We start from the raw sequence: 17,480 nt of genomic DNA on the forward strand, positions 1-17,480 counted from the left end.
GAATTGCTGGAAACATTTATTATCATATTCATTTATTGAGTATATGTGAGGTGCTATGGGAAATGTAAATGTTAAATGAGACCCTTATCTTTCAATACTCAAAAATTTGGTAAAGAAGATGCACACAAATATTTAGCTATAACAAAAGGTAGAAGATAGGAAGTACATAGTTGAGGTTGTAACAGTGAACCATCTTAGAAAATAGGAGTACTTGAATCAGACTGAGTTGAAACCTCAGTGGATCTTTTGTAGTGATCACTGAATTAGGTCTATTGAAAATAGAGGATTGCCGTTAAAAGAACAACCCTATAACCATTGTCAAGGTCTACCAATGTTAACTTTCCTGTCTGCTTCACAGTGGAGCCTAATTTTGTAATGAGATGTTGAATATTTTGCAACAGTAACCAAGTGCAGCAGATTTGACTGTAGTACAGGTTAAATTAAATCCTCAAGACAGGGCCTAGAGTAAGGCTTCTGTATTACTGAAGTTGATTTCTCCTCAATGAACTCTCTATATGTGGCTTTTAACTACTACTGAGATTCTTGGAGGATTAATGAGAATAATGTATTTATTGAGGAACCGCAAACAATATGACACATTGGAAGTGCCTTATAAAAATTTGTTTTCGTTATTATAAGGGAAGTCCCCTGTTAGAATTTTGAGTGGCATTGCATTGAATCTATAGGTCAGTATTGGGGAAGAATTGATGTCTTTATATAATATTGAGGATTTGTACCCATATGTTTTGTGATGTTACTCTGTTTATTTAGGTGGTCTTTAGCTTCATAGTTAACATATATCTTCTACTATTGTCAGATCCCCCCCCCCCCATTTCTTAAATTATTTCTAATCATTTTTTACTGATAGGCAGAAATGCAATTTAATTTCCTAACCTCTTACTATTTCCACTTCTTTGCTTTGGAGTTTCACTGTTGACAGGTGTATTGTTTGCATACAGTAGGTTATGTTTCTTCCTTTTCAGTCTTGACTCGTGAATATTTCTCGTATTATTGCTTTGACGAGAGACTCCAGTTCAGCACTGAATAGAAGTGGTGGTTTTGGGTATCTTTGTCTTGTTCTGATGCTAAAGAGGCTATTTTTAATGTTGGTGCATTATCCATAATTGCTGTCAGTTTTTAGGTTTTGGAAGAGCCCATTTTATCAATTTAAGGAAGTTCTTATCAGTTGTGTGTGTGTGTGTGTTTTTTAATTTTTTATTTTAAATGGGGGTGTTATTGATTTACACAGGCTTCCCTGGTGACTCAGTGGTAGAGTCACCTGCCAATGCGTGGGATGTGGGTTCAATCCCTGGATGGGGAAGATACACTAGAGAAGGAAATGGCAACCCACTCCAGTATTCTTGCTTGGAAAATTCCCACAGAGGAGTCTGGCAGGCTACAGTCCATGGGGTCACAAAAATAGTCAGACACAACTACAGACGAGAGCATAGTTGGTTTATACTGTTCTGTTAGTTTCCAGTGTACAGCAAAATGATTCAGCTATATGTATGTCTGTTCTTTTTCTCATCAGGTTTTGATTGCTGTAGTTTTGTTTTTAAAATTGTGATTGGGTGTTGACTTTTATCCAGTGCTTTTATTACAGTCATTGAACCTAATGTTTTATTTCTTCTCTGTTACTCTGGTGAATATGCAAACCTCTCTTTCCTGGATTCCTGAGATGATCCCAACTTGATCATGATATTACACCTATAAGACATTGATGAGTTTGGTTTGCTTTTTTTTAAGGATAATTGCTCCTGTGTTCATGACTTTTCTTTTCTTTTACTGGCCATGTGTGGCTTTTAGAGTATTTCTGTTTTCTAGAAGTATTTGTGTGAGATTGAATTGTCTTTTCCTTGAAAGTTCAGTAGGACATGCCTGCAAAAATTTATGTTTGGTCTTTATGGAAAAATTAAGTAGTGGTTCTTTGATAGTAATAGGAATATTCAGGCTGTCTATGTTTCCTTTTAAACGTTTTAAATGGAAGAATTCAATTTTTTTTTCTTTTTTTTTTAATTTTTACTTTTTCCATTTATTTTTATTAGTTGGAGGCTAATGGAAGAATTCAATTTAATAGAAAAAAGAATTCCCATGTGTCTGTTACTTCAGGTTACTAATAATTTTGTCCCCTCCCCCCCTCTGTTTTTTCTGCTGGAGTTTTAAAAAATACACCCCAGACTTCTTGTTTCACTAGAAATGCTTAAATATGTATCTCTTAGGATTTATTTTAATAACTTCTGTTGTCGTACCCAACAAAATTAATGATTTTCTCAATATTATCCATTAATCAGTATTTGTATTATCTTGATTATCAAAATGTATTTCCACAGTTGAGTTGAATCAGGTATTCAAACGATGTATTGTTGAATCTCTTGATAACTTCTACCATTGACTTGTTGGAGATGCAGGGATACATATAATTAGTTTTTGATTGAGGTTTATTGAGTGCTTAACAGGAATTTATTAATTTTTTCTCCAGTTTTTTTGGTATAAAATTGATTCGTAATGCCACTTTCTCTTATTGTCTTTTCCCCTTAACTTTCCCAGAAGTTTATCTTTTATTACTCTCTTCAAAGAACCAACTTCTGGTTTTGTTAATAACCTCTCCATTTTTTTTGTTATTGTTGCATTGCTTTTGTATTTGATCATCTTTTTCTTACTATTTTTCTTACTTTTTTTTTTTCAAATACCTTGGATATTTGTTGATTTCTAGCTTTAAAGTTTTGAAATGTATTCTTATTGTTACTCAGTTTCTTGTGATTTGTCCTTTAATTTGTCGCTTATGTATGTGTGTGTTTTTTACTTTTTATGTTTTTGGCCTTGTCACAAGGCTTGTGGGGCCTTATTTCCCCAACCAGGGATTGAACCCAGGCAGTGAAAACCTGGAGTCCTAACCACTGGACTGCCAGGGAATTCTCCATGTGTATATTTTAAATTTCTAAATAGGTAGAGATTATTTTTTCCTAAACACTAAAAATATGCTGATGGTGGAATGTTTCCTTGTGTACTCCAGGGGGACAGTAGAATGCAAAGTTGCTTAAAAGTTTGTATGATTCCAGTGTTGTGAATTATGTAAATAGAAAGAAATGAAGGAAATATATAATTGTATTAAGCAGTTGTCTTGAGTAGTGATGTCAGGTAAATTTTATTTGAAACCTTATTTATATTCCAAAACTATTCATGAGATAGTTTATTTTTATGATGGAGGGGCACATGATTTTTCAGAAGGAAAGAAAATAATTCTGTACTCTAAATCACGTCCTGAGATCCTGAGGTACAATTCAGTTCAACTAAAATACCACCCTTTAAGGAGTTGGTATGTAAATAAGTAACACATGTCATTCCCAGAGCTACAGTCTGGTTGCATAGGTGGGGTGAGGGGTGGTGGTGGGGAAAAGATGGCAGGAGAGGAGGAAGAGAAAGAGACATGCATGTAATTTCAGTGCCATGACAGAGTGAAAAAGAACAGGAAGTTCACATAGAGGAAGAATTATACTTATGAACCTGAGGGTAATTAGACCAAGAAGATCATTATTAAAGTGGAATCTTGTCTTTGGATGAATTATCTTTAATAGGATTATCAGGTGTAGATTCAACTATATTTACTTTTTAAATACCCAGTAGGGCCTTTTTTGTTTGAAATTATTTTTGGCTGCACTGGTTTTTCTTTCCTGCGTGCAGTCTTTCTCTAGTTGTGGTGCTGGAGCTTCTTATTGCAGTGGCCTCTCGTTGCTGAGCACAGGCTCTAGGACACCTGGGATCACTAGTTGTGGCATTTGGCCTCAGTAGTTGCAGCTCATAGGTTTAGATGCCCCCATGCCCAGTCAGGGATGGAACCCATGTCCCCTGCACTGGCAGGCAGATTCTTAATCACTGGACCACCAAGTAAGTTCAGCAGTACCCTTTTTTTTTTTAAAAGCAGTGCCCTTTTAATGTTAAAAAATACTTGGAGAATTAAAACGCAAAACACCTCAGTCCTTTATTTACATAACACTGCAATCATATATACTTTTGAGCAGCTTTCATTCAACTGTCCCCCTGGAGTACACAAGGAAACATTCCACCATCAGCATATAATGAATTAATACTGTCAACAACCAGGGACAGTTTTGCACTTCCAAGGCACATTTGGTAATATCTGGAGACATTTTTGATCGGCACAAATGGGTTAGAGGTACTACTAGCATTAACAGGAGAGACCAGGGATTTGCTGAATATGGTGCACAGGACAATTTTTCCTTCCTCACAAGCAGAACTATCTAGCCTAGAATGTTTAGTGGTGCCGAGAACAAGGGACCCTAAGTTAATCTATGATTTTCGCATATTCTTTTTGGCACGGGGGTAGGGCAGAGATGGAGTGGTAATGGTTTGTAGGTTGGTGAAGGAACTAGACGCATGGTTTCATATCTTACTCAGCTAGATTTTGGTTAAGGAAAACTAACCTGTGGTTTGAAGTCAGGTGAACACAACTTCATTCAGCTTTGTGGTAGGCGCTGTGTGATAGCAGTTAGAGGTAAGCAGCCCCTGTCTTCCTGGAGCTTACACTGAGTGGTCTACAAAGAGCAGATCTTTTTTTTTTTTTAATATATATCAATTGTCTTTTTTAATAATTATTATATTTTTAATCTTTTGTCTCATTCTGAATTAGTTTATGTATAGATTCTTTATTTAGTCCATGTATAGATTAGTTATTTTAACCCCTTTTAAGAAATTCTGGAATAGTAAACAATTTTAATTGTATATCTTTTTCATGACTGTCAATACAAACTTTCAGCGATTTGTAATGCGTATCACACTAAGATGTATTCTTCTTTGGTTTTATTTTAGGTACAGTTTATAAATGTTTAAACTTGTTAAATAAATAAACTTGTTGGTGTGATAGTACTCATATATATTTTATATGTACACACACACATACACAAACATGTAAAATAAAACTTTAGTATAACATGAAAAACTAATACAAATAGATAGTATTCCATGGAGTGAGGTTTAGAAATGATAGTTAATGCTTATCAAGAACAAGTATAGAGAAATTTGTAATTTTGACTATCATACTTTAACCTTTATCTTTCCTCTTTGTTTTTAGATTTCGGCTCTCTATTTGACTTGGAGCACGACTTACCAGATGAATTAATCAACTCTACAGAATTGGGACTAACCAATGGTGGTGATATTAGTCAGCTTCAGACAAGTCTTGGCATAGTACAAGATGCAGCCTCTAAACATAAACAACTGTCAGAATTGCTACGGTCTGGTAGTTCCCCTAACCTCAATATGGGGGTTGGTGGCCCAGGCCAAGGCATGGCCAGCCAAGCCCAACAGAACAGTCCTGGATTAGGTTTGATAAATAGCATGGTCAAAAGTCCAATGGCCCAGGCAGGCTTGACTTCTCCCAACATGGGGATGGGCACTAGTGGACCAAATCAGGGTCCCGCACCGTCTGCAACAGGTATGATGAGCAGTCCCGTCAATCAGCCTGCCATGGGAATGAACACAGGGATGAATGCTGGCATGAATCCTGGAATGTTGACTGCCGGCAATGGACAAGGGATGATGCCTAATCAAGTCATGAACGGTTCAATTGGAGCAGGCCGGGGGCGACCTAATATGCAGTACCCAAACCCAGGCATGGGAAATGCTGGCAACTTAATGACTGAGCCACTGCAGCAAGGCTCTCCCCAGATGGGAGGACAGACAGGACTGAGAGGCCCCCAGCCTCTTAAGGTGAGTGCGGTTTCGGTGTGTGCGCTCTGTCAGTATATCGTGAGTGTTCCAGGGGTGGAGGAGGCGGGCCTCGGGTTATTCATTTATTCTTTACTGTTCATGTTTAATCTTCTTATATTACGTAGCATTTCCCACATAGTATATGCCAGGGATCTATTGTCGCAAATTTTATACTATCTTCAGATAGACTTCATTTGTTCCCATTGCTTGGAATGTCCCTGGTTTTTAAGAGATGTGTTTTTTTTTCCTTATTGGTTGATCGATTTTAAGATGCATTGTTGTTTAGTCACTTAAGTCATGTCCAACTCTTGCGACCCATGGACTCCAACCTGCCAGGCTCCTCTGTGCATGGGATTTTCTAGGCAAGAATATGGGAGTGGGTTGCTATTTCCTTCTCCAGGGGATCTTTCTGACCCAGGGATCTAACCCATGTCTCTTGCATTGGCAGACAGGTGGAGCCTCCTGGGAAACCCTAAGATGCACTAGTTTGCCATAAAACCCCAACCAACATTCCAGGTGTTCTAATTAACCTGATTTTGGCTGTTATTTGAAAGGCTTTTCTTTTTTAAAAAGCCTACTTTCTTACCCTTATTAAGTAAAGAATGTTAAATACATTTTTAAATACATTTAAATATGTACTCTGTATAATTAAAATTTTATCAGCATATATTTGATGTTTATTCCTTCATATTTTTCCTACACATTTTATTCCTTTTTCTTGAAATGGCATCACACTATAGTTGCCAGTGTCTGACATGTAATTATTCCTAAGTTCTTGTTGATTGAAAGAGAGGGCTTCACTTGTAAGGTGACATTAGAGGTGGGAGAGATTTTCACATGGAGTTAGAAGCAAGCATGCTCTACTAAGAGGAATAATTTGAGCAGCAGCAGTACTTGTGTATTCTGAGATACCTGAGAATCATGATGGTGAGAGTTCTAGAATGAAACTAAAACGTAGATGAAGTGGGAGTGGGAACCCTGAGGTCACGTAGATAAATGAAAGCCCTTAAATATATATATATGTGTATGTATATATATATATATATATATATATATATATATGGGGGGTGTGTATTTTATAGCTACAGGGTAAAAGATATAGACATCTTAAATTAGGAAAGGATTCTGTTTGGTGTCAACTACCTACTCTGTAGGTTCTCCCTTTCTGGCACTTTTATGTTGCTGTGTTGATGTGGTTTACTTAAAATATTTGGAATGAGAACCAGAAACAAGAGGTAGAATATTTCTTTACCTCTTCTAGATTCTAGGGATATGCCTATTAAGAGTCCCTGCCCTCCTGATGTTTATATGGGGGCAGGGATGACAAACATTACACCTTCACTGATTGAGCAAATATTTACTGAGTTGTAGCTTTGATGCTGAAGCTAGAGCAGTGAATAAACTCACTTCATGGAACTTACTTTCTAGGGTACACATAAGATGTAAAGTAATAGTATTCTAGATAGTGCCGTGAAGAAAAATAAGAAAAGGCTCATTAGGAGAATGCCTAGGTTGGGTGGGTCACTGTTCTATTTATAATCTGAATCACAAATTTCTACATCAGCATTGTTTCAGGTTGGATATATAGCAGTAAATTAATCAGACAAAAAATCTTTGTCTCTGTGGAGCTTATATTTTCATGGAGAGGGGGAATTCAAATATAAAGACTTTATTACTAAAATATTTGTTTTAAGTGAGTATCACCTATATGAGTACTGAACCCATAAAGTTTAAGTAAAAGTATTAAGTATAAGGCAGAGAGGAAGAATCCATGCTGAGAGAGAAAAAGACAAGTCTTTATGCCAAATCCTGATGGATTTTAAAGGAGACTCTTACTCCCAATTTGCAGTCTTGATGGGTGTGGTTTTAAGTGTGCTGTATCAATTTGAAAAACAGTCCCTATGGGGAGGTGAGGTCCCTGAATTAAATCAGCAGTGTGAGAGTCATAGGAGTGAGTATGGGAAATGCTTAGGATTAGGTGTCTTTTCAGTTCTGAAAGATCCCTAGCATTCCTTGTTTATCATTGTACATACCACCCTGCCACCGCCTCCTCCACCCCCCACCAGTTGACACAGTGCCTGGGGGATGACTGGATATAGATGTATTTATCAAACCCAATAGGCAGACCAGGTCAGGATGTAGTTTAATTTTGTTTTTATTATTTGGGGATTCATGGAGTCACATTTTCACATTTACTACTGGTGTGCATTACTGTTGATACATGCAAGTCTTATTACGGGATTTTTGTCTCTTAAATATTCCTGAACTGTTCACATTGTCGTATACTGCTTTTCTGTTTGTCAGTGTTGTTACCATCCTGTGTTTTATGTGTTCCTGTGTCCCCTAAGTTTCTGTTTTTAATGCATCTGACACTAAGAAACAACCTGTAGAGTCAGATTTATTTTTAAAGAAAGATAAAACGCTCCCCTGCAGTTCCTCTGGTTTGTCTGTGGCTTCCTGGTCCTCTACCTTTTCAGTTGAGGTGGAGATCTGTATCGCTGTGGTCCAGGTAGGTGGTAGGTAGTTGGACATCTGGATCACATTAGCTGTAGAGAAGGGAACAAGATGAGATAACTAACTACAGTGTAGCAGAAATTAAGTACAGTATATTCCCTTCCTATTAGTGAGAGAGTAGGGGGGTTGAGTAGATAGAAACAGTAGGGGTGAGGGGGTTGGTTGTGTTTATTTTCTAACACAGGCAGCAAAACTCTGAGGGAGATGGCACACAAAAAGCCTGACAGTCTTTGTTGGTCACAGTGACCAGAAGTGTTGGGAATGAATTACTGCCATCTGACTGGCAGTTAGTGCAATCTGTATATTTGAGACCAGGGTCTGCTAGAGTGAACTTGGAGTTTCTAGGTTATGCATTGTGATTGAGGGAACAAGCAACATCAGGAATTGTTGAAACTTGGTGTAGGCAATCAAGGTGATGTCTATGTGAACAAATGTGTGAAGGACCAAACTCTACTAGGATGTACTTGATAAAGACATTATGCATCTTAACAAGAGACGTGAAGGCATCTTACAAATTCCAATGTTTTATTTACATAAATTGTGGACTCTTAAATGGCTTTCGTTTTACATCTACCCTGGATTTCCATGCTAATAAGAAACACAAGTGAAATCCAACTCCCCCAAGTGTAGGCGAGCACACTGTTGGAACTAAGTTAGTGTAAATATTAGTACTTTAAAAGCAATATGTAGCATCAGTGCTTCCAGCCCCATTTGAAACTACCAGAAGAAACTGGAACTTTTCATGTAAGCTTGTTTTTGTATTTGATTATCCCTACATTTTCACTGGTCAGATTCACATAGGAAATTCCAGTTATCAGAGACCAAATACGTTTTTACTCTGGCTGCATCCCACTGAGGCTGCCTGTTTTTTTATGTTTTCACTGGAACAGTGCCACTTCCCTCAGTCTCATTCCCTATCATCATCACTGCCTTTTTGTGAATTTAGTATTTTATTTCCTTTACAGGTTAGCATTCAGGAACCAAAAAATAGGGAAGCAACGTATGCCACTCACTGCCTAGTTATAGGGAAAGGGAAAAGCTGAAGCAAGTGTTGGAGATTCAAGAAACATGGTGCTCTCAGGTTTGCAAGTTAATGGGTAAGGGAGATAAGCAGTACTTCTGCCATGGAGAAGTAGTCAAGTTCTCATGCAGATAATGAAAGGTCTGGTAAGCCATCATTTTTTCCCCCTTGTGAGTAGAAGAAAGTGAGGACAGATGTCAAGAAAACCTGTTAGATATAGTCTACAAAAGCTGTGATCAGGGGCTTGAATTAAGACAGTGACAGTGGGCATGGATACATGGGACTGGGTGGCTTGAGGTAGAATTTGAAGGACCCTTTGATAGAATTGGATCTGTCTGAGAAAGATGAGAAATCTGGCATGATTCCTTTAGCATCCTTAGTTTCTATCCTGAGTGCTTGCTAGTAGGCAGTGACTTACCTAGGGGTCTTATGTGGAAGAATAGAATTGTGAGTTGCATCATTGTTATCAGTAAACCATTTGGCTTTTGAATAATTAATGCTGTGTTCTTTAAGCTATAGTATGATGGCTCTACATGGACTTACATAAAGACAGGGAAATACTTGTTTTTTAAAGCCATGCTCTGCAGCATATGGGATCTTAGTTCTCTGACCAGGGATCCAACCTGTGCCCCCTGCAATGAAGGTGCAGATTCCTAATCACTGGACTGCCAGGGAAGTCCCCAAACTTCCTTTTTAAAGTACATAGGGATTGCAGATACACTCAGATTACTTTAAGAGCCAAGGAAACAATTTAATAAAGCAGCTAGGTGTAAGATATCAAGAAATGCAGGCTTTCAAGTTTACACACTGTATCTAGATAATTCAGATTCAAAAAAAATTTTAAATCACTATTCTACTGTGTCCCTAAATTTAAAAAAGACACATCCCCCAAACTACCAGTTTTCTACCTTGCTTTTGGTATTTGTTTGTTTTTTTAACCCAGCTGCTCCATACAGCATTTGGGATCCTAGTTCCCCAGTTTCAAACCCATTCCCCCTACACTGGAAGCACAGAGTTTTAACAACTGGACAGTAAGGGAAGTCCCCTTCCTTTTTTTTTTTTTTGATGCTGGAATAAGCATTCAAATGCTTTGATATATCAAGTTCTCTAATATATTTTAGGATTAGTTGGTTTATTGAGTTGAATTTGTTAAGTTATAGTTTGCACATTAAATGAAAGTTATTTAGTTCATTGAAAGTGGAGATGAATGGCAGAACCTGCTTAGTAATTGTAGCTAAATGAAGACACATTTTTAATAACATCTCATGTTTATAGGAAATAACTAAATTTACTGTACCTCAGGCCCCTAGATTATAGTCTTTTTATATACGGAGAATTTCTTTTAAAGTTGTCTTTGTAAATTAGGAAGTGGAAAAGGAAAGGAAATAGTATGTCCTGTTAGTGTGGGGAATAAGATGTAATTTCTTTTCTGTTTCTTCTTCTTAGATGGGAATGATGAACAACCCTAATCCTTACGGTTCACCATACACTCAGAATTCTGGACAGCAGATGGGAGCCGGTGGCCTTGGTCTCCAGATTCCGACAAAGTCTGTACTACCAAATAGCTTATCTCCATTTGCAATGGACAAAAAGGCAGTTCCTGGTGGAGGAATGCCCAATATGGTGGGTAATCATCTGTCTGCAGATTTGTTTTCCATCTGACACTTGAGCAAAAGAAATGTGTTTGGGACTTCCTTGGTGGTCCTGTGGTTAAGACTCTGTGCCTCCAATGCAGGGGGCGTGGGCTCCATCCCTGGTTGGGGAACTAAGATCCCACATGCCATGCATGCTTGGTACAGCCAAAAGATTTTTTTTTTTTTCTAATTCTGTTAAACTTATGTTTTCTGTTCCTCTGTAAAGCAGAACTCTAGGATATAATGGGATGGTCCCTGTGATCAAGGAAGCATGTGCCTGCCTTCCATTTCACATGGTATTTTTTTTACTTGGGTATTGACCAGTAAGGATGTTAGTCCAAATAGAAGCAAGTGGGGCCGCCACAATGAAAGTTTTGGGGTCCTGCCATATTCAACTCCTTGTATACGCAATTCTTTCTATAGGATAGGAAAGTGGAACCTTTTTCCTCTTTGGTCAGTCATCTGGATATCTATTGATTTATATCTGGTACTGTACTGTTAGAGAGGAGTAACTTCCCTCCCTCTCAAAGTTACACATTATTTTTAACAGTGACTGTTGCTGTGGAAAAATCTCCAACTCTTCTAACATTGCTATTTTTCTAAAGTAAAACTATCTCTAGTTGTAAATGTGTCAGATAGTCCATGTTTGTCTTCAAAAATTGTACTATAGGAATTTTATTTCCTTTTCAGATACTTTAGTTTTTTGCTTTATGTCCCACAGTCATTGAATGCCTGTATTTCAGATACTCCTCAAAGTTTTGGAGACAGAAAGATTAACACGTTTCTCTGTCTCCAGAAATGTTTACTTTTCTATAGGAAGAAACAAATTTTGTCCAGAGTTTACAAAAACTAGTTTTTCACCCACCTGAAAGGCCCCTGCCAGGTCTCCCAAGAAACTTCACTATTTCAAAACCTAACTTGAACACGCCCTTCACAACAGATTTGTTTATTTTCCCCCTTGCACTGGACTTTACCATGTCCTTCTCATTCTTTTGCTCTCTGTATGTTATACATACTTTGATTATATTACCTGTTAATATAGTAATAGTAATTTATTTTCTTGTTAAGCTTCTTGATGGCAGAAGCCATCATTTATTTATCTTAGAATCCCCTGTGTTAAAAAATTGGGTCTGGCATCTAGTAGATGACATGGTAAAGGTTTTCATTGAAAATCTCCAGGTCCATATTTATTCAGGAGGTAGCACCTAGTGACACCTAACATTGAATGTGTCTTTACCCTTGTATCCCTTAGGGCCAGCAGCAGGCCCCACAGGTCCAGCAGCCAGGCCTGGTGGCTCCGGTGGCCCAAGGGATGGGTTCTGGAGCACATACGGCTGATCCAGAGAAGCGCAAGCTCATCCAGCAGCAGCTTGTCCTCCTCCTGCATGCTCACAAGTGCCAACGCCGGGAGCAGGCCAACGGGGAGGTGAGGCAGTGCAACCTTCCCCACTGTCGGACGATGAAGAACGTCCTCAACCACATGACACACTGCCAGTCGGGCAAGTCCTGCCAAGGTGAGTGGGCTCGGAGGTTTTTATACCCAGCAGTCAGTATTTATTTATAGTTAGAGCTGATCACATTTTCTCTCTCCTGAGACTCCTTACTGATAATGCTTTATTCTATGTTATGATAAAATTCAGTGTCATTTTGTGAGTATCTAGAGATGCGGTGGTAGAGGAAGTTTTAGAGACTTCTCTTTTGCAGGGGACTTTATTTGCCCCAGCATAGCCTTAAATATTGAGAGCTTGCTGTCATGTAGGCAAATACTAAAAAGAACGTTACAACTCACTATACTTGTGGAGCCATTAGGGATCTGCATGTGTTTTTCACTGGAGCGTAGTTGCTTTGCGCTGTTGTGTTTGATTCTGCTGTGCAGCACGGTGAGCGTTCTACATACTCATGTGTCCACTCCTTTAGATTCTTTTCACGTGTTAGAAAGTATTGAGTAGGGTTTCCGGCGCTATACAGTAGATTCTTACTAGTTATCTATTTTTCTATTTCCGTTGTGTAAATAAGTTCCTTTGTACCCTTTTTTGGGAGGAAGGTTGCACTGGGTCTTCATTGCTGCGTGCAGGCTTTCTCTAGTTGTGGTGTGCAGTGGCTGCTCCCTGTGGTGGCTTCTCTCGTTGCAGAGCACAGGCTCTAGGAACTCAGGCTGCAGTAGTTGTGGCACACAGGCTGTTGCTCTGTGGTGTGTGGAATCTTCCTGGACCAGGGTACCCTTGCATTGTCAGGAAGATTCCTATCTACTGAACCACCAGGGAAGTCCTGTACCCTTTTTTTTTTTTTTTAAGGGAAATCTGTTTTTTAAAGATTTTTCTCACACAGTGTTGTGGTCAAAATTAGAGGCTCTGGAAATCAGACTGCTTGAGTTTGAATCCTACTTTGGGTGCTCTGTGACTTTGTTCAAATTACTCAACCTGTTTTTGCCTGTTTTCTCAACTGTAAAATATAAGGATTAATAACCCTTTAGGGGGTGTTAGCAAGATGCATTAATAACATTTGTAGCACTCGTTATATGGTCGATAAGTTAGCTAATAGTAATGTAAAAAATCATTTTTCTTCTTATTAGTGGCACACTGTGCATCTTCTCGACAAATCATTTCACACTGGAAGAATTGTACAAGGCATGATTGTCCTGTGTGTCTGCCCCTTAAAAATGCTGGAGATAAGAGAAATCAACAGTGTAAGTGATGAAATCTTTTGAAATTTTTATATCAAAGTATTCTTAGACTCTTTACCAGTGCAATTTGGTGAGATTTAACCTACTTCTTGATTATATGAAGTTCCTGTGACTGCCAGTGCTATCATACTAGATTATTTCCACTTAACCTCAAACTTCATAATAATAAGGTTAGAACTGAAGTATTTACTACTTAAAATAAGATCCAGAAAGATCATTGCTTTGACATTGGGCAGATTATTACTCTTCTCTACCTGTGATCTAAATATTTAGATAATTTGAAATTAATGTTAGAGAAAGCTTGAGGTTATTTTTAGAAGCCTGGGGGTGATAAGCTTTTCTTAGAGAAAAAAAAGTGTCAAAAGTAGAAAGTGCAGCCACCACATCTCATTTAAGATTTAAAAATTTAAATCCTAAGTTTAGGATTTAGGATTGAAAAGTGGCATTTAGGATTGAAAGATAAATTTGGAACTGCATATAGCGTATTTCAAAAAGGAATGAAATTCCATAAATTAGTAAATAAACCATAGATATCCTAGTAGAGAATTAGGACTAGGAAATAGTTCCCTAGAAGGGGAAATACCCAAAAGTTCCCTGTTAAATTAAGTAATGAAATAAAATACCGTTTCTTTCCTGTCACACTGTCATGCATTCTTGGTGGGAAATAAGATGCATGTATTTCATAATCACACAACAGTATTTTTGTGTTTAAAACTCACACATGATAGTATTTCCTTTCTCAGCATCTTTAATGTTGTAATACTCTTTCTTCTGTTTTCCCTAGCAATTTTGACTGGAACACCAGTTGGACTTGGCAATACTAGCTCTCTAGGGGTGGGTCAACAGTCCACTCCCAGCCTAAGCACTGTCAGTCAGATTGATCCCAGCTCTATAGAAAGAGCCTATGCAGCCCTTGGACTGACCTATCAAGTAAATCAGATGCCGACCCAGCCCCAGGTGCAAGCGAAGAATCAGCAGAACCAGCAGTCTGGGCAGTCTCCCCAAGGGATGCGGCCCATGAGCAACATGAGTAAGTGTGCGTCCTCCTCGTCATGACAAAGGTGGCACCAGTTGTGTGTGTGATTGCCGTGGAACCTGCAAGGGTAGCTCCTTAGATTATTTTAGTCTGCGTGTATGTGTATGTCTCTTTTACCCGCTCTCTGTTCTCTCCCTCGTCTCCCCATTTTTTTTGTTGTCACGTGATTAATTTTTTGAAATAACTTTTAAAAGATTATAGTGTAAAAACCCCTTGTAATCCATATACCAGAGGCAACAGCTATTGGTGTATATCCTTCTTAATCTTGTGCATATATTAGTTTCTGTTTCTAGAAATGGGATCCCATGAGTTTTAACAGACTATTTCTTCATACAGTGTGAACATCTTTCTGTTTCTGTACCTAATGTATCCTTTTTGATGGTTCTATACTACTTTGTTGTATAGAACAGTCTTGTTATAGGTGGACATTTAAGTTTCCAAATTTTTTTATATTTTAAACTATAGAAAGAAATGGTTGTGTTTGGGCTGGAAGTATTCTTTTGGTTTGAAGTGTTTGATTATTGTTTATATAGATTACAGTGTATCTGGTAGCTGGAGTGATTTGCCTTTGAAATAGTTTATCAGATACACTTGTTTGCCTAACCTCTTTCTATGATAGAACAAAGGGAAGGGAAGAGTGAGCAGTATTCTGATACCCTAATTTGAGGATGGTTTTTATTCTATAATTATATGGGGAAAGAGATTGGCCCTATGACTATCTCTTTACTGTCAAGCAGTTAAACATCTAAGCAGTTTTGGTAAGCCCATGACTTAATACTTTGCTTCTTACTCCAAAATCGTTCATGGTGATGAAGTTCTCTGTAACTAGACAGCAGTCTGTTTTGAAGTAATCTATCATGCTTTTTCCTGTGAAACTTATTTTTGCCGTTCTGTTGATAGGTACAATAGGCTTTAGTTTTTGCACATTATTTTTTTATTCTAAATGAGAAAGCGAAGTTGGGCACACTATTCATAAAAATGTAAATCTTGTTGATTTTTATTTTTTAATTTTGATCTCTTCTACTGTTTTTTTGGGGGGCACTGTGCTGGGTCTTCATTGCTGTACATAGACTTCCTTTAGCTGCAGCAGGAACGGGCTACTCTGCAGGCTTCTCCTTACAGTGACTTCTCTTGTCACGAAGCACAGGCTCTAGGCTTGCGAGCTCAGTAGTTGTGGTGCAGGGGCTCAAAAGTTGTCCCTACTTTTAAGACATCTCTAGTGTGGATGAGCAAGTAAGTGAACAAACAGACAAAACAGCAGGATCTCTACTATATATTTCAGGTAATAGAAATTCTGTAGCAGAGAGGGGAAAGGGGGAGCAACTCCCAGAACTCCGCATTAGAGCTTTTTACTATAAGGCCCCCGTGGCCCTGTTTAACCACATTCTTAATCTTCTGATTACTATTGGATTCACTTAATGTATAAAGATTTTGTCAGGGCTTAGGAAAAAATACATGTTCTCCTAAGGCTTAAGTTTCTCCCTAGGGCTTAAAATATTATGTGTTTTCTCTTTGATTATTAGGTGCTTTGAATTTTTCTTTTGTTCATTTTTTTCTTTCTGACTTACTCTCTCAGTTGCCAGTAGTGTTTCTGTTCCTACCTTTTTGTATCTCAAGTGAATGCTCACTCTTAGGGTCTTAAATACAAATCTGTATAAAAGTATCTATTTAAAGTTATGATTGAGCCATTACTTGCAATCAATGCCAAAGATTAAATGAACCTGGATACTTTGGGAGGGAATGTCTGTTTTCATGTGCCATCAGAAGACACTAAGATAAATCAGTAATAGTATAATCACTTTTTTCTTTACCTTCATACTGTTGCCATCGGTGAAGCAAATCTGTGTTAAGGATGTGTAAGTTTCTCAAAAATGAGTATTTCATAGTGACAGATAAGCCACTACCAGCGACTGCATTTCAGAGCCTGCCTTGATGCTGTTAGAAGGAGCGTTCTGCCTAACCATTTGGGAAGCGTGATGAAAGAAGGCAATAGGATTTTTATTAGACACTGTTTAGAAATCAGTCAATTATTTGCATTTTAGGGAGGAGTTTTGTTTTCTTATTTTTAACTAAATATCTTGAAGGATATATTAATAAAATTGTTTATCAAAAAATTTTAACCACATGAAAATCTGGTTTAGTGTAAATATTGCCATTGATAGTTTTCTTTGTTTTAAAGAAGTAATATTCATTAAATCATTAATTAAAATAGTAATAGGAATACATAGAGCTATTCAAGCCAGTTTGAAAGAGTGGTCAATTTAAAATGTGTAACACAAATACTGTCTTTCATTCCCTTCCCTGGGGATCATCATCCTTAGGTTTCTTATGTTCTTACATAGATGGTGCTTATGAAAACACATACATGTGTTAAGTTCGGTTCCCTAAACAATCTTAGTTCTAGTTTTTTGCTGCTTTTGACACCATTACTCTTACGTTTATCCATACATGTGTGACTATAACTGTAAGATGGAATAGCAAGTGGAAATCTTAAGTTAGTGAAAATGTGTGTGCATTTTTTTTTTTTTTTCATTTGTTTAACAGTTACCAGATAGCTTTCCCAAGAGTGGATCAGTTTACACACCTATGAATTTTCATAGAAAATGCTGCTTTTCCCAAACCTTTCTCAACATTTTGTTTTCTCAAACTTTAAGGGAATTCATAGGAATTCCCTGATGGTCTAGTGGTTAGGACTCCATGCTTCCACTGCAGGGGGCACAGGTTCGACCACTGGTTAAGGGAACTAAGGTCCCCACAAGCCACTAAAATTCCACAAGCCCAGTGGCCAAAAAAAAGTTTCTGGAATTTCATACATGAAAAAATAATAATTATATGTTTTTCACGCATATTTTTTAAGCCATTGTA

General features: G+C 37.8%; 1 protein-coding gene across 1 annotated transcript in view; it reads left to right on the top strand.

The window, feature by feature from the left end:
• The window catches only part of EP300 (E1A binding protein p300), a 63,875-nt gene that overhangs the window by 13,929 nt on the left and 32,466 nt on the right, over window positions 1–17,480 (top strand). Inside the window, exons 2-6 of the mRNA XM_020876955.2 lie at window positions 5,090–5,727; window positions 10,709–10,885; window positions 12,149–12,410; window positions 13,469–13,582; window positions 14,364–14,609. Of these exons, the coding sequence (XP_020732614.2) occupies window positions 5,090–5,727; window positions 10,709–10,885; window positions 12,149–12,410; window positions 13,469–13,582; window positions 14,364–14,609 (1,437 nt within the window). The remainder of the gene's footprint in view (window positions 1–5,089; window positions 5,728–10,708; window positions 10,886–12,148; window positions 12,411–13,468; window positions 13,583–14,363; window positions 14,610–17,480) is intronic.

This window comes from Odocoileus virginianus, chromosome 23 (assembly GCF_023699985.2).
Source record: "Odocoileus virginianus isolate 20LAN1187 ecotype Illinois chromosome 23, Ovbor_1.2, whole genome shotgun sequence".
Lineage (NCBI taxonomy): Eukaryota > Metazoa > Chordata > Mammalia > Artiodactyla > Cervidae > Odocoileus > Odocoileus virginianus.